Source organism: Pyrus communis, chromosome 7, assembly GCF_963583255.1.
Source record: "Pyrus communis chromosome 7, drPyrComm1.1, whole genome shotgun sequence".
NCBI classification, from domain to species: Eukaryota; Viridiplantae; Streptophyta; class Magnoliopsida; order Rosales; family Rosaceae; genus Pyrus; species Pyrus communis.
This window is the reverse complement of record NC_084809.1, coordinates 6,777,455-6,800,686: the sequence shown is the minus strand read 5'-3', so window position 1 is coordinate 6,800,686 and position 23,232 is coordinate 6,777,455. Positions and strand designations below refer to the sequence as shown.

General features: G+C 36.6%; 3 protein-coding genes and 1 pseudogene across 3 annotated transcripts; 3 read left to right on the top strand and 1 right to left on the bottom strand.

Moving 5' to 3' along the window:
- Window positions 1-538: 538 nt before the first annotated feature.
- On the top strand, window positions 539-2,781 carry LOC137739031 (exopolygalacturonase-like). The gene is made up of 4 exons (XM_068478504.1): window positions 539-773; window positions 1,040-1,351; window positions 1,570-2,088; window positions 2,373-2,781. The coding sequence occupies exons 1-4, from the start codon at window positions 639-641 to the stop codon at window positions 2,607-2,609; spliced, it is 1,203 nt and encodes a 400-aa protein (XP_068334605.1). The 5' UTR covers window positions 539-638; the 3' UTR covers window positions 2,610-2,781.
- A 2,657-nt stretch (window positions 2,782-5,438) lies between these two features.
- Window positions 5,439-7,908, top strand: LOC137739033 (exopolygalacturonase-like). The gene is made up of 4 exons (XM_068478506.1): window positions 5,439-5,719; window positions 6,004-6,315; window positions 6,604-7,122; window positions 7,462-7,908. The coding sequence occupies exons 1-4, from the start codon at window positions 5,585-5,587 to the stop codon at window positions 7,693-7,695; spliced, it is 1,200 nt and encodes a 399-aa protein (XP_068334607.1). The 5' UTR covers window positions 5,439-5,584; the 3' UTR covers window positions 7,696-7,908.
- A 9,328-nt stretch (window positions 7,909-17,236) lies between these two features.
- LOC137740443 (uncharacterized) lies at window positions 17,237-18,388 on the bottom strand. Its single transcript, XM_068480314.1, has one exon. It carries the CDS (start codon window positions 18,386-18,388, stop codon window positions 17,237-17,239), a length of 1,152 nt encoding a protein of 383 aa, XP_068336415.1.
- Window positions 18,389-20,541: 2,153 nt separating this feature from the next.
- Window positions 20,542-22,734, top strand: LOC137739034 (exopolygalacturonase-like; annotated as a pseudogene).
- The last annotated feature ends 498 nt before the right edge of the window (window positions 22,735-23,232 follow it).

Here is a 23,232-nt window from a genome sequence, read left to right as displayed (position 1 = left end):
GTCTATTATTTTTTACATCAATAAAACATTTGTTAAGATATAATTGATCCTAATAAAAAAGTGAGTATATAAGGTACTCACTAGTAAGTAACTAAGGATTAGTTGGTAATCTAAAACTATAAGCAGCTTAATTAATTCCTAACATAGGATATAATTCTAAAACTATAAGCAACTTAATTAATCTAAAACTATAATGCTAAGGAGACTAAATTTGTAGATTTTTATCTACAAATTTAGTTTCCCTAACATTACTGTCTATAAAAACATCTTAATTCGGGCATATTTCCCTGTTTCTTGGAAATGTTGTGGTGAAGAAATTTCAAGCTCTTAATTAAGCTTTTTTTTTTTTAAAGCAATTTTGAAAAATATTTTGACTACTTCAATGACTGCTAGTTTTTTAGTGCACGGCTTTTGGGGGTAAGGCATCTTGCATAAAAATAGGTAGTAATTGGCTGAATAATTTGATGGCGTTAAGCGTCCCAATCTAAGTATAAAATTGCGCCGAAACCAAAATAAAAGTTGGATGTAAAACAAAAGGTTTTCAAAAAAAAAAAAAAAGAAAAGAAAAGAAAAAAGAAAAAAGAAAAAAGAAAAAAACTTCCAAACAAAAGAAACTAATTCTGAATTGAAAACTCAAGATGGATTTGAAATTGAAAAGTATCTTGCCCATGTTTGTGATCTTATTGTTAGTATCCACATCTAATGCCAAATCCAGTATCTATGATGTCACAAGTGCAACATATGGTGGAAAGGCAAACTCTGATATATCCCAGGTAGGCATTAGATATGCTTATTTAATTCTTCTTGAAATGCTAAACTAATATTTTTAGAAGAGAAATTACTTCTGCACACACTTTTTAATTTTTGCACATTCTTGTTTCTTGATTTTTTTTCTCTGATTTGTTTAATCAAGAAATAAGAAATAAATATGCATACGAGAAAATGAATGCTCGAAAAAAAATCATTTCCGTTTTAGAATTGTTTGGTAATTAAACTGTATCATTTCAATTTTTAATTTTTATTCAATGTTTTTATTTAGGCTTTTAGCAAAGCTTGGACAGATGCATGTGCATCGACATTGGCAAGTAAAATTGTTGTTCCAAGAGGGACATACAAGTTTGTTGGGGCAACTTTCAAAGGACCATGCAAAGCTCCTATTGAGATTCAGCTCCAAGGCACACTGCAGGCTCCAGTAGATGGCAGCAAACTCTCAAAAGCAGATACCTGGGTAGGTTTTGAGCGCATTGATGGGCTCACCTTATCCGGTGGTGGAACTTTCGATGGCCAAGGAGCAACTGCTTGGAAGCAAAATGATTGCAACAAAAACAAAAATTGCAAATCTATTGCTATCGTAAGAAAATTTAAATCTTGTTCTTTTATAATTTAAATCTATTGCTTGATTGTGAAACTAAACGGCTGATGCCGGACCATATATGTGAAAAGGGTATGTGTCAGGCATCGAATCTAATTCATCGATCATGTTAATAATCTGCAATTTTGATACACAATCTGATAATAGAAGAATTTTTCTGATGACAACGTAACTTTAGCATGAGACATTATTCGCAGAATCTGAGGTTCAATTTTATCACCAATTCTATAATTCGGGACATAACAACAAAGGACAGCAAAAATTTCCACGTCAATGTTTTGGGTTGCAACAACGTGGCATTCCAACATTTTACCGTCTCAGCACCTAAAGAGAGCATGAACACAGATGGAATTCACATCGGACGTTCAACTGGGATCAACATCACAGATTCAATCATTGGAACTGGGGATGATTGCATCTCTATAGGTGATGGCACCAAGCAACTCCATGTAACCAAAGTTACTTGCGGACCCGGCCATGGCATAAGCATCGGGAGTCTCGGAAGATATCAGAATGAAGAACCTGTGTCCGGAATCTTTATCAAGAACTGCACAATTAAAAATACAGACAATGGTGTGAGGATCAAAACATGGCCTGCTTCTCCATCAAATGGTGTAGTCTCAGATGTTCACTTTGAGGATATTATTATGGACAATGTTGGAAACCCTGTCATCATAGACCAAGAGTATTGTCCATGGAATCAGTGTACACTTAAGGTATACTATTTTGCACAAAAATTAACATCATAATTTCTTTATCACTTAGTCAAATACTTAATCTTGAATAATAGAATACAACCGATGGCCATCTGATCTATTGACACCAACCTCCACTATTTTGAATGACTACCTACTTGAGTTCATTCTGGAATAGTACATGTCTTCAGGAAGCACTCCGGTTTTTCGAAAAACCACTTGAATTTTTAATAACCTTTTTGATCTATTTATTAAATATATTTATGAGTAAAAGTGTTTTCTAATAATACTATTATTGCATGCAGGTTCCATCCAAAGTTAAGATCAGCAATGTCAGCTTCAAAAACATAAAGGGCTCATCTTCATCCCCAGTCGGTATTAAGATTGTATGCAGTGGAGGGCTGCCATGTGAGAATGTGCAACTAAGTGACATTGATCTCACATACACTGGAAACAAAGGCTCTTTTACCTCTCAATGTAAGCATGTCAAGCCCACCATTAACAACGTGGCACGGGCTCTTGCTTGTGCGACCTCTTCTTGAACAGAAACCAATTATTCCTTGTAAACAAGTTTTTTTTTTGTTTTTAATTTTTGTTGTACGTCATAAATAAGCTACCCATGAGACTTTTCTCAAATGACATGAGATGACTGTGGGTTGGTGGTTGAGATTTTTGTTCAGATCTCACTTTATAAAAAAATGACAAGAATTTTGTGTTCATTACTCCATTGTTCTCTAACTTGTAGTGAATAGTCTAAAATATTTCACTTACAAGCTAAAAGAAGAATACATAGTATTATGTGTTAATTTTTTATATTTAAAAAATAAATAAAAATGAATTTTACTTTCGTGTAATGTGTGACAGGGTTATGGGTAATTATCGAACTTTTTCATTTCTTTTTAAACGAAAACAAAAATTAAAAGGACATCCAAGTTGTTGGAATATGACATTCTCTGTTTAGTCTGTTTAGACGTTCTAACGATAGTTACTTCCTTATAACTGATGCATTTAAGTAGCTAGTCAAATTTATTTACTAGAACCCGAGACTTTTACAAAAGTTTTTTTATGCAAGCAAATATTGGGAGAAGTGGGAATAGAACTTGAGATCTTGAGCATACAGGGTAGATGCTTTAGTCAATTGAGCTATATCGAAGTCAAAAGAATAATATATATAAAGGTAACACGGGCATAGTTTGAAGCAGGTACATAAAAATGATCTCAATATCACATCTGAAAATTTGATATTACCCCTTGAAACTATATTTTCCTTTACTAAAACCCATCTTCTTTTGTTTTCTTGAATAAAACCCATTGACTACCCTCCAATTAAACAAATTCTTTAATTAAGTTTGACTTTTCAAATTGTGTATTTTTCGAATGCCTAAACTACCCCTATTAATACTTGGATGGGGTTTTTGGATCAGTTACTTGTTATATCCATTTAATTAATTTTATATATTTTACAAAATAATTCATGCCATTCATTGTATATTCAATGTATTAACTTTCAAATTGTTATAACGTGCCAATTGAAAAATAATAATACTAATTTCATAATTTTGTGCATTACATATATAAGTTAATTTACCTACCAACACAACAATAAACCTAAAACAGCTTCGGCTAATATTCCAATCCCTAATACACAAAACAAAAGCTATATGTTCCGCACAATTCTTACCTACAAAATAGTCTAATTTACCTATTACATCAAACCAAAATTTAAAGGGTCTAGTGTACTTTCAAAATGGTCTAATTTACCTACATGATTTATGTGCATTAGATTAAAAGTTTATTTAATTGCCTACAAGCACAAACCCATAACATTCGAACATTATCTAATATCACTAATTTTTTTTTTTTTGGAATAGGTAAATTAATTTAAATGTAGGTAAATTAGTATAATATTAATAAGTAGGTAAATTAATTTAAATGTAGGTAAATTAGTATAATATTTTATAAGTAGGTAAATTAATTTAAATGTTGGTAAATTAGTATAATATTTGTATGTAGGTAATTACATGATTCAAAATGCAGGTTTATTAGTATAATATTTTATAAGTAGGTAAATTAATTTGTATGTAGGTAATTACATAATTCAAACAATATTATTTTTTCCGTACAAGATTGTCTTTCTCTTTTAAATTTGGTAAATTAATTTATACATGTTGCTAATATTTATGATACAAGAAAGGTAAAATATCCATATGGATTTAATTGCTCATCATAATTAGGATGAGTAATAACATTTATTGACCAAATTAGGATTCTATGGCATAAGTTGTAATTGTATTGTAATAGTTGGTCATATATTTGTCTACATGGTAGACTATTTGAAATTTGGGCTTTATTTGAATGTTTAAATTTAGATGGGTTTTTATTTGGAAAATAGGAGTTTCAAGGGTCTATATCTAAAGAACATATATCACATTTACTTGATCCACGAAACAAGGCTCCATCAGTTCCATTGTTTGACATCTCAACTCTGACAAAATCACAATCAACCCGCCTACTCGCGGAATGCGATCCTCTTTCCACACCCTAAAACACCGTACACTGCCACGTCGAACCCCACGTTTCCATCCCTCAAATCCTCAAACATAGCAGCCACAACTCGATCCTTGACAAACACAGACAAGGCAGAAGCACTGGCATGCATTTGCGTCTCATTCTTCAGACGAAAAGGATCTTGGTACAACCGTTAGCGACGACATTAGTCATGGAGAGAAACTCCTTGTGATAGAAAACCGAGACTTGTATGAGTACGTCATAGTAGATGCTCTTGTCTTTGTAATTGAATAAAGTGATGTACCAATTTGCGGTCAGTGAAGAGGAGTAGACAATAAAGGGAGAGACCGAGACGGAGTTGAGCTGGAATATTATTCTATGATGTGAAGAATTGTTGAAGATTCCCACAAGTAATGCCGTCAAGTTTATACAAGTTATAGTTGTGTTGCGGTGGTGGAGTTGGCGTTGATCAGGGTGCTGGTGGCTGCAGCAACTAGGGTTTGCTTGGAAGAAACAATTTGAGTACTGACTTGGTGGGGCAGCATGGAGAACAATAGGTTAAAGAAGTGGTAATGAACACTGAACTAGCCGAGGGCCGTACGTAGTGGTGGTGATTGATGTTCTAAAACTATAAGCAGCTTAATTAATTACTAATTATAGGATACAATTCTTGAACTACATTGCAATTAAACATCTTAATTAAGGCATCTTAATTCCGGGTTATTTCCCTGTTTCTTGGAAGAAATTTTGTGAGGAATTTCAAGCTCTTAATTAAGCTTTTCTTTTGAATAAATTTTGCGATTTTTTTACTACTTCTTCAACGGATGCTAGTTTTTTTCGTGCACGGTTTTTGGGGTTGAGGCATCTTCCATAAAAATAGCTAGTAATTGGTTGAATAATTTGAGGGCGTTAAGCTTTCCAGTCTGAGTATAAAGTTGTGATGAAACCAAAATAAAGTTTTCATCGAACTTCCAAACGAAAGAAACTAATTCTGAATTGAAAACTCAAGATGGATTTGAAACTGAAAAATATCTTGCCAATGTTTGTGTCCTTGTTGTTAGTATCCACATCTAATGCCCAATCTGGTGTCTATGATGTAACAAGTGCAAATTATGGTGGAAAAGCAAACTCTGATATAACCCAGGTAGGCATTATATATATATATATATATATGCTTACGCAATTCATCTTGAAATGCTAAACTAATTATTCGAGTTAGAATAGAAATTACTTCCGTACACATTCTTTGGTCTTTGCACATTATTGCTCTTATTTCTTGATTTTTCTTTTGATTTGTTTAATTCAGAAGTAGGAAATAAATATGCATGGGAAAAATGAATAAGCGGAAAATTATTTCTGTTCTAGAATAGTTTGGTAATTAAACAGAATCATTTCAATTTTTAATTTTTATTTAATGTTTTTAATTAGGCTTTGAGCAAAGCTTGGACAGATGCATGTGCATCGACATCGGCAAGTAAAATTGTTGTTCCAAGTGGGACATACAAGTTTGTAGGGGCAACTTTCAAAGGACCATGCAAAGCCCCTATTGAGTTTCAGCTTCAAGGCACATTGCAGGCTCCCGAAGATGGCAGCCAACTCCCAAAAGCAGATACTTGGATAGGTTTTGAGCGCATTGATGGGCTCACCTTATCCGGTGGTGGAACTTTCGATGGCCTAGGAGCAACTGCGTGGAAGCAAAATGACTGCAACAAAAACAAAAATTGCAAATCTATTGCTATCGTAAGATAATTTAAATCTTGTTCTTTTATAATTAAAATCTATTGCTAGATTGTGAACTGAACGGTTGATCATACTCTTCTATGAATATATGGTGCCTGATAGCTGATCCCATATATGTGAAAAAGGTATATATGTCAGGGAGCAAATCTAAGCCATCGAACATGTTGGTAATCTGCAATGTTTATTCACAGTATGATAATATAAGAATTTTCCTGACAACATAACTTTGACAAGAAACATTACTCGTCTTATTTGTACATGTTTTTAACTTTTTCACACTATTCACAGAATCTGAGGTTCAATTTTGTCACCAATTCCATAATTCGAGACATAACAACAAAGGACAGCAAAAATTTCCACGTAAATCTTTTGGGTTGCAACAATGTGGCATTCCAACATTTTACCGTCTCAGCGCCTAAAGAGAGCATCAATACCGATGGAATTCATATCGGACGTTCAACTGGGATCAACATCACAGATACGACCATTGGAACTGGGGATGATTGCATCTCTATTGGTGATGGCACCAAGCAACTCCATGTAACCAACGTTACTTGTGGACCAGGCCACGGCATAAGCATCGGGAGCCTCGGAAAGTATGAGAATGAAGAACCTGTGTCCGGAATATTTATCAAGAACTGCACAATTTCAAATACAGATAATGGTGTGAGGATCAAAACATGGCCTGCTTCCCCTGCAAATGGCGTTGTCTCAGATGTTCACTTTGAGGATATTATCATGGATAATGTTAAAAACCCTGTCATCATAGACCAAGAGTATTGCCCACATAATCAGTGCACACTTCAGGTATACTATTTTACGGTACCAAAGTTACATCGTATTTACTTAGTCAAATACTTATTCTTGAATAATAGATACAACCGACGACCGTTTGATCTCTTGACCCCAATCTCAACTATTTTGAATAAATACCTGAGTGCACCGTTTGATTGTTTCTGAAAGGGTTTTCAAAAATTTCTCTCAACCAAAAACACTTCTAGCGTTTTTCAAAAAAAAAAAAAAAAAAAAAAAAAAAAACTGAATTTGTCATAACTTCTTCGACATATTTATAATAACAATTTTATATAAAATATTTAAGAGTAAAAGTGCTTTATAATAATACTATTATTGTATCATTGTATGCAGGTTCCATCCAAAGTTAAGATCAGCAATGTCAGCTTCAAGAACATAAAGGGTTCATCTTCAACCCCAGTTGGTATCAAGCTTGTATGCAGTGGAGGGCTGCCATGTGAGAATGTGGAACTGAGTAACATTGATCTCACATACACCGGAAAAGAAGGCTCTATTACGTCTGAATGTAAACATATCAAGCCCACCATTAACAACGTGGCGCAGCCTCTTGCTTGTGCTACATCTTGAAAATAAACCAATTACTCGTTGTGAATAAGTTACCCATGAGACTTTCTCAAATGGCATGAGATGAGTGTGGGTTGACGGTTGAGATTTTTGTTCAAACCTATCTTATAGAAAAAATGACAAAAGAAATATTGTGTTCATTACTCTAGTGCTCCTTAGCTAGTACTGAATTTTTACAAGGGATTTGAATCTAAAATATTTCATTTACAAGTTAAGAAGAATATTTTGAATCACTTAATAAATTTTTTATTATTTTGAAATAAATTAAAATTAATTTTACTTTCGTCTAATGTGTAACAGTGTTATTGGGTAATTGTCGAACTTTTTCATTTATCTTTTAAACGAAAAATAAAAATTACAAGGATGACACGCCCCGACCCCGATATTCCCCGAATACCAGGATAGACACGTGCTGGCCGACACCCGAGGGTGACGAAAGCCATTTATTAAGTGCAAATGCTGAAAACAAAGGATAAATAAGACTTATAAATATAAAAGAATAATGAATATGCAAATAAGGAACGTGTTCAGAGCATACCTCCAATCTAGAACACTAAAAGAAAATAATATAAAATTGAATGAACCAAGGGAGTGGGTCCTACACCAAGAGGACTCGAAGATGCCGATGCAGAAGTGCCTGGACATTGGGATTATATGCCTCGATTCTAAGTCCTGAAGGGGGCGCAAAACAAACATGAGTGGACCAAGTTGATATATATATATATAATAAAACAGTTATCAATGTACTAACCCTCAGGTTTTATGAAAACACAAATATTATGATAAACATAGGTTTTATGAAACCTAGCATGTCGTGCAGTGTCTCAAATCATAACTTGTATATATAATAATCACTAGTGAATGTCTGATATAACTCTCCAGGCCCCATGCCGGCTCCCCGTCTTTGAGCAGACAGTCAGAGGAAAATACACTATAGGCCCCATGCCGGCTCCCCGTCCCTGTGCTAAATAGCCAGAGGAAACACACTCCAGGTCCTATGCCAACACCAAACCGTCGTCCGGGACGGACCGGATCTATCCCTACGTCCCGTAGCAGAAAGGACCACTAGGTAAGTACAAAACCAATGAACATACATATATTGAAAATCAACTTTATAGTATAAAGTCATCCATCATCTATACTATAAAGAGGTGTTCTAAACATGTTCTAAATATTATATCGTCATCCATCAGATATTCTATAAGAACATGGGTTATAGGAAAAATAGTAATAATTCAAACTAGCCTCAGTAAACATGTTATCTCGTAAAACGTTTCATAAAACATAATCATCAAATCATGCTTTTCATGTATGCATTTCTACTGTCAAAACATGCATTTTTTTTAAAGGGTCCACTCACAGTACTTTGCCGTTGAAAAGTCATGCCATCTAGCGAAGAAGGAAACGCCACAGATAATTGCCCCTAAGCACATAAATGGTACATTTAGTCAAACTCTACTCAAACGACTGAATTTGGGAAAACGGACATTGAAAACAGGTTCAGGACATCGAAATTAGCCTAAGAGGGGTCCCGCACAAAAACCCAAAAAATCAACGGTCAAAGCTAAAGTTAACGCTGACCGTTGACCGAGTCAACGGTCATACCGGGTCCGGGTCAACAGGTCAAACGGGTCTGGGCTTGGATCCGGATTGGGTTAAAGGGTTTAGACTTGGGTTGGATCCGGGTTTGGGCCTAAAGGGTTTGGATCTAATGGGTTTAAGGTTAACGGGCCGAAGGCCCTAAAGGAAACGGCCCAAAGGCTTTTAAATTAACAAAACAAAAAAAATAAAATAATAATAAAAGGGTTGGGTTGGGCTGCCCAGGGTTTTGGGCTTGGCAGGAAAGGCCCAAAGGCCTTGGGTTTGGTGGTTCATCGGATTCCAAGGAAGGAGAAGGCCGGATTTCGGCCGGAGAATTCCCAAGCTCCGATGGAGCTCAAAACTCAACCAAAACATGTCATTCAATATAAAAATTGAATCCCCAAAGGTAAGGAATCGAAATATACCCTTGGTTCCCATCATCGTGGCCGAAGTTGGCCGGAAAACAGCCTGGAAGCCACGGGTGTCCGCCGGAAATTGGGTAAGATTCAAATGAGTATAACTTCTTCAATACTCAATTAAATTGGGTGAAACAAAAAGGAAAGTTGTAGTACTCAGCGAGACGAAGAGATTGATACCTTGCATGCCGGCTAACTCGCCGTGCTTTGGCCGGAAATTGCCTCGAAAGGGGCTGTGCTCGCCGGAAAACTGGGGAAATGTCTCCAAGGTGGTTTCTTCATGGTTTGACGTCCAAAACACAACCACGGGGTTAGAAAAGAACTATAGGGATGAAGAGAGAAACATTTGGAGTGTTTTGAGGCTTACCCAAAATGGAAGGACGATGAATTCGCCGGAGTTTCTTTGTGCTCCACAAAGACGAAGAGAAAGAGAGCTAACGTGGTGATGATGGTGATGCTTTGCTGTTGTGGTGGTGTTTGATGATAAGGGAGATGAGGGTTTGTTGGTGTGTGTATGTGTAGGTGTGTTCTGCTCAGAGGGAGGGAGAGAAAGACAGAGAGAATAGGTGAGGGAGAGAGGTCGGGGGAAATGAGAGAAGAGAGAACTGAGAGAGAAGAAAGAGATGATAGGCTCCAGGGGACAAAATCAGGGGGTGGGCCCCTTGGGCACATCATTTAAGACCCAAAAACAATTTTAAAAAGGAAAGTATCCCCAAACTTAGTGAAAATACAAAAATACCCTTTTTCTTTCGTAATTCCCGGGATGGGTTGCTACAAAGGACATCCAAGTTGTTGGAATATGACACTGTTTAGTTTGTTTAGACCTTCTAACGATAGCTATTTCCTTATAACTGATGCACTTAAGTAGTCACATTTATTTACTAGAACCTTAGACTTTTACAAGAGTTTTTTATGCAAGCAAATATTGGGGGGAAGTGGGAATAGAACTTATGACTTCGAGTGTACGGCATTACTACAAAAAATACTTTGCGTGATGAAATAAGATTTGTTGCGCAAAGTAAGATTTCGTCACTCAAAACCTTGAGCGATGAAAATTTTGTCGCACATGGTTCGTTGCGCAAAGCTCATGAAAATAGGGTTTGCGTGACGAAAATTAATCTTCGTCATGCAAAGGCACTTTGCGATATGAAACATTTCATCGCGCAAAGTCTTTGATTTTTTTTATTTAATTAAATTAATTTAATATGTTGCTCGACGAAATATTTGGTAGGAAAGTTTTTGGTTTTTATTTTTTTATGTAATTAAATTGACATTTTTTTTTTTATTATTTCTATTATTTAATTTAATTATAGTAATTGTTTGTGTGACAAAATATTTGGTAGCGCAAGATGTTTTGAATTTTTACTTTTTTAATTTAATTTAATTGTATGGCTTTATTTTTTTAATTACTTTAATTTAAATTGACATATTTAAAATAAAATTACATATGAAAAATAGTGATCAAATTATCCATAATATATTTTATTAAAAATGTACATATAAATTAACAAATTACAATAATAAAATCCTAATACAAGTTTATTGTGGTGGTAGTGGCGGGGGGATATGGTCTGATAGCGTCATAATCCTCAACTCCTCAACTTTCACCATCAAAGTCCCGACGATTCCCTACAAAAAAAAAAGGTCAAATAACCAAAAAAAAAAAAAACATAAAATAATACCAAAAAATGGACATAACCTCCCCTAAAATCGGCATACCCCAAACTCCACCCCTCACCCTATACCCAACCCCAAACCTAAAATTAACTCCAAAAACACATATTAATGAGAAATAAATTAAAATTTAGAGAGAAAAATACCTTTTGGCAAGATTGAGAGTGAGTGAGAGATAGGGAGAGAGGAGTAAGTGAGAGATAGGGAGAGAGTGAGAGAGTGAGAAAACATAGAGAGTGAGTGAGAATGAGAGATAGATAGAGAGAGATGAGAGATTGGGTGTGAAGGAGGGGGTCGGATTTGGGGAGAGGGAAATAGAGGAGACGTAAGAGAACTAGAGAGATACATTGAGAAAATTGAGGAGTTATTTTGGTTTTAAAATCTATATCACTTTGAGCGATGAAAGATTGGTTGTGCAAAGTCTTAAAAAAAATTATAAAAAAAATTTGTGCACCGCATTTTTGGCTCTCACCCAAATTTTTTGGGTTTTGCGCGACACAATATTGGTTCGTCATGCAAAATTTATAGAATTAAATTTTATTACACAATTTAAATTCAAAAAATGAAATAAATAGGGTTTATGCGACAAAATATTAGTATTCGTCGCCCAAGTTTAAAAAAAAATAATAAAGAAAATAATTTTATTTTACAATTTAAAATATAAATAAAATAAAATAAATAGAGTTTAGGTAATGAAATGTTGATTCATCGTGCAAAGAAAATGATAAAAAAAGAAAGAAAATAATTTAGGTTAACAATATAAAATATATAAAAAAAAAAAAATAGGCATTAGGCGATGAAACATTAATATTCGTTGCGCAAAGCTTTTAAAAAATAATAAAAACTGTAAAAATAATTTATTTTACAATTTAAAATATAAAATTAAATAAAAATAAATAAATTGGGTTTATATTTCGTTGCGCAAAAGTTTTAAAAAGATAATTATTTTATTTTATTTATTTTTGTAAAGACTTTGCGAGATGAACTTTAAATTTTCGTTACGCAAAGTGACTTTGCGTGACGATGTGCGTTTTGTTGTGAAAAATTTCATCGCTCACGACTTTGCAGGACGAAGTTTAAAATTTCGTCATGATAATGTGTGTTTCATCGCGCAAGGGTTTGTTTTTAACTAGTGCGAGTAGATGCTTTTAGTCAACTGAGCTACATCGCAAGTCAAAGGAATACATATATAAAGGTAGCACGAGTATAGTTTGAAGCAAATACATAAAAATGAACGATCATTTTTAATTACCCTTAACATCACATTTACTTGATCCACCAAACAACGCCCCCATCAATTCCATTCTCAAGCCTGACAAAATCACAATCAATGTAACATCCCACATCGCCCAGGGGAGTGATCCTTATATGTATATTCCCATTCCTACCTAGCACGAGGCCTTTTGGGAGCTCACTAGCTTCGGGTTCCGTAGGAACTCCGAAGTTAAGCGAGAAGGGGGCTAGAACAATCCCATGATGGGTGACAATTTGGTATCAGAGCCTAACCCTGGTCGTGGTGTGCCGACGAGGACGTCGGGCCCCTAAAGGGGGTGGATTGTGACATCTCATATCGCCTAGGGGAGTGATCCTTATATGTATATTTCCATCCCTACCTAGCACGAGGCCTTTTGGGAGCTCACTGGCTTCGGGTTCCATGGGAACTCCGAAGTTAAGTGAGAAGGGGGCTAGAGTAATCCCATGATGGGTGACCCACTGTGAAGTTGCTCGTGAGTTCCCAAAAACAAAACCGTGAGGGAATGGTAAGCCCAAAGCGGACAATATCGTGCTACGGTGGTGGAGCGGGCCTGGGAAGTGATCCGCCTCGGGCCGGGATGTGACATTTGGTATCAGAGCCTAACCCTGGTCATGGTGTGCCGACGAGGACGTCGGGCCCCTAAGGGGGGGTGGATTGTAACATCCCACATCGCCCAGGGGAGTGATCCTTATATGTATATTCCCATTCCTACCTAGCACGAGGCATTTTGGGAGCTCACTGGCTTCGGGTTCCGTAGGAACTCCGAAGTTAAGCGAGAAGGGGGCTAGAGCAATCCCATGATGGGTGACCCACTGGGAAGTTGCTCGTGAGTTCCCAAAAACAAAACCGTGAGGGAATGGTAAGCCCAAAGTGGACAATATCGTGCTACGGTGGTGGAGCGGGCCCGGGAAGTGATCTGTCCCGGGCCGGGATGTGACAATCAACCCTCAATTGCTTTGTAAACGTGAGATTCTTATGAAAAATAATACAAGAATACGAGTACAAAGTAATAATTTGTATTAATAAATTTAGAGTTACAATCTCTTTACAAAACTTGAATCCTCGGATTTGATCTTCGGAGTGAAAAATGGGGGTGTTGTTGATCCAAGGGTCATGATAACTTGATCTCGAATGAACGGATGCCGCAAGGGTTTGGCTAGTGGCGATGGAAGAATCAGTAAGTGTAGGGGTGCTTCACAAGTGTGGCGAAGAATGCAAGATCTAGAGAAAACTGATATGGTGTAATAGGTTTTCTTATTAACTTCACAGAACAAGATTACATTCTTATACACACTGTGTATGACTTGATCATATTCTATTGCCTATAATTAAGGAAAATTGAGAACTAAATAAGGAAGTAAATCACTAATGAATAATTTACAATGTTTGACTTAATCAATCCAAGATATCCTCTTTAACACTCCCTCTCAAGTTGGAGTGTATATTGATAACACCCAACTTGTTAAGTAATGCCTCAAATTGAACCGAACCTAGTGCTTTGGTAAACAAGTCAGCTGGCTGGTTTATTGTTCTTACATAGGCTGTTCGCACCATTCCTTCTTGTATTTTCTCACGCACTACATGGCAATCTATCTCTATGTGTTTTGTTCGTTCATGGAATACTGGATTTGAAGAGATGTGCAAAGCAGCTTGGTTGTCACAAAACAACGCAACAGGTTGTGCATGGTTCACTCTCAAATCTTTCAAAATGTTCTTCAACCATGTGACTTCACAACATGTAGTGGCTATGGAACGATACTCTGCCTCTGCACTGGAATGAGACACGGTACTTTGTTTCTTTGTTTTCCAAGAAATTGGTGCTTAGCCAAGCAAAATGTAATAACCAGTTATCGATCTTCGAGTGTCTTTACATCGAGCCCAATCAGCATCACAAAATGCTCATAATTGCAATGAACCTGTGGAATGAAGAAATATTCCTTGTCCAGGAGCTTGTGTTGATGTACTTGAGAATTATGTGAGCGGCGTCAAGGTGTGGCTGCCGTGGTTTATCCATGAACTGACTCAACACATGCACTGCATAAGTTAGATCAGGCCTTGTGATGGTCAAATAAATCAATCTACCAATGAGTCGCCTATACAGGGATGGATCGCTCAGTAATTCCCCATCTGTTTGTGTGAGAGACAGATTTTGTTCCAAAGGGACCCGTGAGGGTTTAGCTCCAAGAAACCCAATGTCATCTAATATTTCCAATGCATATTTACGTTGGCATAAAATGATTCCCTTCTTTGATCTTGCAACCTCTATCCCCAAGAAGTATTTGAGTTGTCCCAAGTCCTTTAGTTTGAAACGTAAGGAAAGAAATTTCTTGGTCTCTTCTATCTCTTGTAAATTATTTCCTGTGAGTATCACATCATCAACGTAGACCAATAATGCTATGAAATTACCTTGGTGATGTCGGATGAACAATGAGTAATTAGAGCATGACTGATGGAATCCGGCAGTCTTGAGAGCCATGGATAGTTTGATAAACCATTGTCTCGAGGCTTGCTTTAAACCATACAGGGATTTGTTTAATTTGCATACTCGAGTCTCCCCCTTTCGTCCAAATCCAGAAGGTAAGGACATATAGACATCCTCATATAAATCACCATGTAAAAATGCGTTGTTCACATCAAGTTGGTGTAAATGCCAACCTTGTAGCGATGTAACACTGAGAAGGACATGAACTGTGGTCAGTTTGGCAACCGGTGCAAAGGTTTCCAGATAATTAACACCTTCAATTTGACTATATCCCTTCGCGACAAGCCGAGCTTTGTACCGTTCGAGACTGCCATCAGGTTTAAGCTTGACTTTGTAGACCCATTTGCACCCAATGGGACGTTTGTGGGGTGGCAAGGGCATGAGAGTCTAAGTGTGGTTGGCTTGGAGAGCTGCAATTTTATTTTGCATGGCCGCATGCCATTGGGGATCCTGGACAGCTTGTTGAAAACTAGTAGGTTCTTGGAGAAGGGTAAGTGTGGTGGTGAATGCTTTATGAGAAGAAGACAAGTGATCATAGGATAAATAATGTGAAAGAGGGTGAGAAGTACCTGAGGCCTGAACCATGCTCGTGGAAGAAGTCGGAGCGGCACGGGAAGGAAGGGTTGCCTCAACATGAAAGTCCTGCAAGAAGCTAGATGGTTTGGTTGGTTGTGTGCCAAGGCGGAGGGGGGAGTATCATGGTGGGTAGACGAAGGTGGAGAAGGTATGTTGTCGAGAGCGGTGGTGGAAGGAGATGATGTGGAAGCAGGATCCTCGAGTGTGATGCCATAATGACGAGGAGAATCAGGAGAAGTGTTTCTTGAGATAGTGACTGAAGGAGATGGCTCGGGAAAGGAGTCTATGGTAAAGGATAAAGGTGAAATGGAATGATGTGATGGTGGTGCAGCGGAAAGAGCAGGAGTGTGATAAGGGAATTGATCTTCCAAAAACACAACGTCTCGTGAGACAAAGACCTTTTTAAGTGTGAGATCAAAGAGTCTATAACCCTTTTGACCATAAGGGTATCCAAGAAAAAGACAACAACTAGCACGGGGATCAAATTTGGAAGGTCGTTGCGCATGAGTGGATGCAAAACATAAACAACCAAAGACTCTTAAGTGGGAATAGTTGGGTTCTTTCTGGAACAGTTTTGCATATGGTGTTTTCCCTTGGAGAAGAGGAGTAGGTGTCCTATTGATGAGGTATGCAGAAACAAGGATGGCATCCCCCCAAAAACTTTTGGGAAGAGAAGCTTGAAAAAGTAATGCTCTAGCCATATTAAGTAGGTGCCGATGTTTACGTTATGCAACACCATTCTGTTGGGGTGTATTAACACAACTAGATTGATGTAGGATTCCTTTGAGAACATAAAAACGTTCAAGTTTAAACTCAGGACCATTGTCACTTCGCACTATTTTGACCTTAGTATTGAATTGAGTTTCTACCATGTGAATAAATTGGACTAAGAGTTCTCGTGTATCTGACTTTTACTTCATCAAATAAACCCATGTGCTCCTGGTATGGTCATCGACAATAGTGAGAAAATATTTGGCATCGGAAAGAGACGCAACTTGATAACCACCCCAAATGTCAATATGTATTAACTCAAAACATGATTTACTAGAAATGGTGCTTAATTGAAAAGGCAATCTTGTTTGTTTGGCTAATGGACAAATCAAACAATTATTGGAAGCACAAGATTTATGATTGAAAATGGGAAATAACGAAGAAACTTTTGGAGAGGGATGTCTAAGACGTTGGCACCATAGGCTAGGAGAAGTGAATTGAACGTTATTGCATGTTCCTTTCTTAGGGGGGTCAAGGTAGTAGAGCCCCTTCCGTTCAATGCCCGTCCCAATCATCTTCCCCGAGCGTAGGTCCTGTATGACACAAAAATGGTTTAGGAAAATGGTGATATATAGTGAGTCATATGCTAACTTGCTGATAGAGATCAAATTTAATCGAAAAGGTGGTACACATAAGACATTATCAAGAATGAGATTGGGTGAAAAGATTATTTGTCCAATATGGGTGACTTTAGCAAAGGAGCCATTGGGTAATTCAACAGTGTGATTCTCAACTGGTTTTGAATTCATGAGAAGATCAGGACTACAAACAATGTGGTCCATAGCCCCACTATCCAGGATCCAAATATTTTGCCATGATATGTAAAAGAGAAAGCTTTACCTGAAAAATCTTCAACATGTGAGGGATTACCGACTTGATTAACGAAGGAAGACTTGTTTTGTTCAACATTTGAAGAATTTGTTTGCAATCTTCCTGAGAGAAAGGAAAGCTAGGCATCACCTCCTTTTTGTCATGCAATGTAACCTGATTCCCTTTGGAAGGCAAGGAATAACCTGATTCATTTTCAGCAGCGGCTTTTCTCTTTCGACAGTAGTCAAAAGTGTGACCTTTCCAGCCACAAAAGGTGCATTTAAGGTGTGCACGACAGTTCTTTGTGGTGTGGTTTGTCTTGTTGCACTTACCACAGCATTGCCCACTATTGTTAAACTCGGTTTCTCGTCCAGCACCTTTCACAGCGAACACCACTGCTTCTGATTGAACAATGCTCTTACCACTCGAGACTCCAACTTGTTTCTCATGTCGAATGACAAGTGCATAGGCTTTGTTTACAGTGGGCAATGGCTCTAGCAACAGGGTGTTACCACGAACCGTAGCATACGATTCATTTAAGCCCATGAGAAACTTCATAGTTTTCTGAGTTTCAACATATGACATCATCTCTCTCTTGGTCTCACAATGGCATGCCGGGACTGAACACAAGGCATCACGTTCATCCCAAAGACTCTTAAGTTTGGTAAAATAAGAGCTTACCATCATGTCACTTTGTACGCAATCATGGATTTCGTTTTCAATATGAAATAATTGTACGATGTTCACATGAGAAAACCTCTCTTGCAGGTCTAGCCACATCTGCCGTGCGTCCTTGCAATGTATGACACTTCCCGAGATTTCCTTTGACATGGAACCAAGCAACCACATTTTCACCAGGTTGTTGCATCTGTTCCATTGTTGCAGTTCTTCAATCTGTTCATCACTTGGCTTCTTGATCGTCCCATCAACAAGCCCTAGTTTGTTCTTGACCATTAAAGCCATGGTCATGGATTGGACCCATGTGCCATAGTTATCTTCCACAAGCGGCTGCGGCACAAGTATTGCGCCAGGTTGATCCGAGTGGTGAAGGTAGAGTGGATGATTAGGGTTTTCCCATTTTTGATACAAAGTCATGCCTAAAGAGGTTGACTTTTCTGATTTGTCACCCATGGCTATTGCTGCTAGGGTTTGTGTTTCGTGTTTTGTGTGTGTCCCAGTTCGATCACTCTGGTACCATCTAGAGAAAACTGATATGGTGTAATAGGTTTTCTTATTAACTTCACAGAACAAGATTACATTCTTATACACACTGTGTACGACTTGATCCTATTCTATTGCCTATAATTAAGGCAAATTGAGAACTAAATAAGGAAGTAAATGACTAATGAATAATTTACAATGTTTGACCTAATCAATCCAAGATATCCTCTTTAACACAAAAGCTTTCTGAATCTTCTAAATGTTTGGGAATTTGGGAGTTTGAGCATCTTAGTGTTTGGATGTATTTCTGACCCTTTTATTTCTCTTGGAGCTGCGTATTTATAGGCTCTCCAAGTCTTTGCCTACGACTAGATTTGACATTGATTGTGGACTTGATTAATTGACTAAAGAACACAAGACTTGATTTTGGGTTTGGTTGACATTTTAAATCAATTTATTTGTTTTGATTTAAATTAAAATTAATTAAATAATTAATAAAGATAATTCCTTAATGACTCGTTTGGTTTTGATGAGTCACATGTAAAGTGTACGATATGTGAGACCAACGGTGCATGCCACGTAAGCCCAGGCATGTCAAAATTTAAGGTGTTGGTGAATATTTATTTTACCGAAATTTCGATGTCTACAAGCCTACTCGCGGAATGCGATCCTCTTTCCACCCTAAAACCACCCTGTACTGCCACGTTTGAACCCCACGATTCCGTCCCTCAAATCCTCAACCACAGCCGCAATTCAATCCTTGACAAATTAACATCAATGAGGCAGAAGCACTGGCACGCTCTTGCTTCTCATTCTTCAGATGAATCGGATCTTGGTACAACCGTTAGCGACAGCGTTAGTCATGGAGAGAAACTCCTTGTGATAGAAAACCGATACTTGCCTGAGTACGTCATAGTAGATGCTCGTCTTTGTAATTGTTTCTAGCAAATAAAGTGATGTACCAATTCGCGGTCAGTGAAGAGTATATAAAGGGAGCAATTGAGATGGCAATGCTGTAGCCAAGAATTACGTACGTGGGTGGGCGAAGTTAATTAATCTTTCAATTTTTTTTTTACGTACATAAAGTTATATAATAGTAAATCTAAAAGTAATAATTTGAAGTAAGAAATTTATACTATGTTTTCTAGGCTTGTAATCTTCAAAACTTTTAAATGAATAAAATAAGAAACCATTTGTAGTATGGAAATTTTAAATTGTTACTAAATTATAATATTAGGTAAAATGATGAGTTTATTTAATATTTAGTAGCTCTTATTTTCCTTAAAAACATCTTTAAGATTCAAAATTTACATTTGCTAAGTGGAAAATGACAGTTAAAAATCATTAAATAGCCCAAAAGATTACTATTTTTAAACTTAAAAATTCAAAACTCTCCATATGCTATAGCCTACAAGGAGCCTTGTACTTGGCTCCGCCACTTTGAGATGGAGTTGAGCTGGAATTCCGTGCTATAATGTGAAGAATTGTTTAAAATTATTATTGCGAGGATTCCCACAAGTCATGCCGTAAAGTTTAAACAAATTATAGGCGTTGTCGGGGTGGTGGAATTGGCGTTGATCAGGGTGCTGGTGGCTGCAGCAACTAGGTTTGCTTGGAAGAAACAATTTGAGTACGTACTGACTTGGAGAGGAAGCATGGAGAACATGTTAAAGAAGTGGTAATTGACAATGAACTAACCTAGGGCCATACAGATTGGTGGTAATTCATGTTCTAAAACTAGAAGCAGCTTAATTAATTACTAATCATAGGATATAATTCTTGAACTACATTGCAATTAAACATATTAATTAAGGCATCTTAATTTGGGGCTACTTCCCTGTTTATTGGAAGAAATTTTCTGTGTGAAGAAATTTCAAGCTCTTAATTAAGTTTTTCTATTGAAGAAATTTTGAGATTTTTTTACTACGTCTTCAACGGCAGCTAGTTTTTTTTGTGCATGGTTTTTTAGGGTAAGGCATCTTCCATAAAAATAGCTAGTAATTGGTTGAATAATTTGAGGGCGTTAAGCTTTCCAATTTGAGTATAAAGTTGCGATGAAACCAAAATAATTTTTTCATCAAACTTCCAAACAAAAGAAACTAATTCTGAATTGAAAACTCAAGATGGATTTGAAACTGAAAAATATCTTGCCAATGTTTATGTCCTTGTTGTTAGTATCCACATCTAATGCCCAATCTGGTGTCTATGATGTAACAAGTGCAAATTATGGTGGAAAAGCGAACTCTGATATAACCCAGGTAGGCATTATATATGCTTATGTAATTCTTCTTCAAAATGCTAAACTAATATTTCTAGCTAGAAGAGAAATTACTTCCGTACACACTTAGTCTTCGCACATTCTTGTTTTTGTTTCTTGCTTTTTCTTTCAATTTGTTTTATTAGAAGTAAGCAATAAGTATGCATGGGAAAAAAAAAGAATAAATGGAAAATCATTTCCGTTCTAGAATTGGTTCGTAATTAAACAAAATCATTTCAATTTTTAATTTTTAATTTTTTTTTCAATGTTTTTAATTAGGCTTTGAGCAAAGCTTGGACAGATGCATGTGCATCGACATCGGCAAGTAAAATTGTTGTTCCAAGTGGGACATACAAGTTTGTAGGGGCAACTTTCAAAGGACCATGCAAAGCTGCTATTGAGTTTCAGCTAGAAGGCACGGTGCAGGCTCCAGAACATATCAAGGATCTCCCAAAAGAAGATACTTGGGTAGCTTTTGAGCGCATTGATGGGCTCACCTTATCTGGTGGTGGAACTTTCGATGGCCAAGGAGCAATTGCTTGGAAGCAAAATGATTGTCACAAAAACAAAGATTGCAAATCTAAAGCTGTCGTAAGATAATTTAAATCTCGTTCTTTTATAATTTAAATCAATTGCTAGATTGTGAAACTAATAGGCTGATCGTACTCTTCTAAGAATATATATATATATATATATATATATATATATATATATATATATATTTATGGTGCCTGACAACTAGAGCCATACGTGTGAAAGGCGTATATATTAGCCATTAGGTAGCGACTCTAAGTCATGGATCATGTGGATAATCTGCGATTTTGATTCATTCTGACTATATAAAAATTCTCCTAACAATGTAACTTTTGCAAGAGACATTACTCGTCTTTATATGTTTTAACTGTTTTCACACTTTGGCAGAATTTGAGGTTCAATTCTGTCACCAATTCCATAATTCGAGATATAACAACAAAAGACAGCAAAAATTTCCACGTCAATCTTATGGGTTGCAAAAATCTGGTATTCCAAGATTTTACTGTCTCAGCGCCTCAAGAGTGTCAATACAGATGGAATTCATATGGGACGTTCATCTGGGATCAACATCACAGATACAACCATTGGAACTGGGGATGATTGCATCTCTATAGGTCACGGAACCAACCAACTCCATGTAACCAACGTTAAATGTGGACCAGGCCACGGCATAAGCATCGGAAGCCTCGGAAGGACTGAGGATGAAGAACCATTGTCCGGAATCTTTATCAAGAACTGCACGATTACAAATACAGATAATGGTGTGAGGATCAAAACCTGGCCTGCTTCCCCTGCAAAGGGTACTGTTGTCTCAGATGTTCACTTTGAGGATATTATCATGGACAATGTTAAAAACCCTGTCGTCATAGACCAAGAATATTGCCCATATAAGCTGTGTACACCTGAGGTATACTATTTACACCAAAGTTACATCGTAGTTTCTTTTTTACTTAGTCAAATACTTAATCTTGAAGAATAGAATACAATTGATAACCATTTCATCTATTGACACCAATCTCCACTATTTTGAATGGATACTTGAGTTCACCAGCCTATTTGAGATTGTTTATGAAAGGTTTAAAAAAAATATGTCGACCAAAAACGCTTTTATCAATGTTTGATATAAAAACTTAAAAGCACTTTATAGAGAAGTATATTTTTTTCAGGAAGAACTCCCATGTAGTTTTCCAAAAAATTACACTTGAATTTTTAATTACTTTTTTTGGCTTATTTATAATTGAAACATTTTTGTAAAAGTGCTTCTTAATGATACTATTATTATGTGCAGGTTTCATCCAAAGTTAAGATCAGCGATGTCAGCTTTAAGAACATAAGGGGCTCATCTTCAGGCCCAGTTGGTATCAAGCTTTTATGTAGTGGAAAGCTGCCATGTGAGAATGTGAAACCGAGTGACATTGATCTCACATACACTGGAGATAAAGGCTCTATTACCTCTGAATGTAAACATGTCAAGCCCACCATTAACAACGTGGCAAAGCCTCTTGCTTGTGCTACATCTTCTTAAAAACAAGCCAATTATTCGTTGTGAACAAGTTTTTTTTGTTTGTTTTTGTCGTGCGTTGTAAATAAGTTACCCATAAGACTTTTCTCAAATAGCATGAGATGAGCGTGGGTTGACGGTTGAGTTTTTTGTTCAAAGCTCTCTTTGTAATAACATGATAAAATACATTTTGTGTTCATTACTCTAAGTTTCCCTAGCTAGTACTGAATTTTCATATGTGATTTGAATTTAAAATACTTCATTTACAGGTTAACTGTCGAACTTTTTCATTTTTTTAAACAAAAATAAAAATTATAAGGATATCCGAGTTGTTAGAATATGACACTATGTTTAGTCTGTTTAGACCTTCTAATTAACGATAGTTATTTCCTTATAACTGATGGACTTAAGTAGTCACATTTATTTACTAGAACCCTAGACTTTTACAAGAGTTTTTTATGCAAGCAAACATTGGGAGAAGTGAAAATAAAACTTATGACCTCGGGTATGTGGGGTAGATGT

Excerpts from the sequence above, each read along its gene's own strand:
- LOC137739031 (XM_068478504.1), top strand. The coding sequence starts at position 639 with ATGGATTTGAAATTGAAAAGTATCTTGCCCATGTTTGTGATCTTATTG. Across the intron at positions 1,352-1,569 it reads ATTGCAAATCTATTGCTATC|AATCTGAGGTTCAATTTTAT; the intron begins GTAAGAAAATTT and ends CATTATTCGCAG. Across the intron at positions 2,089-2,372 it reads GGAATCAGTGTACACTTAAG|GTTCCATCCAAAGTTAAGAT; the intron begins GTATACTATTTT and ends TATTGCATGCAG.
- LOC137739033 (XM_068478506.1), top strand. The coding sequence starts at position 5,585 with ATGGATTTGAAACTGAAAAATATCTTGCCAATGTTTGTGTCCTTGTTG. Across the intron at positions 6,316-6,603 it reads ATTGCAAATCTATTGCTATC|AATCTGAGGTTCAATTTTGT; the intron begins GTAAGATAATTT and ends CACTATTCACAG. Across the intron at positions 7,123-7,461 it reads ATAATCAGTGCACACTTCAG|GTTCCATCCAAAGTTAAGAT; the intron begins GTATACTATTTT and ends CATTGTATGCAG.
- LOC137740443 (XM_068480314.1), bottom strand. The coding sequence starts at position 18,388 with ATGGGTGACAAATCAGAAAAGTCAACCTCTTTAGGCATGACTTTGTAT.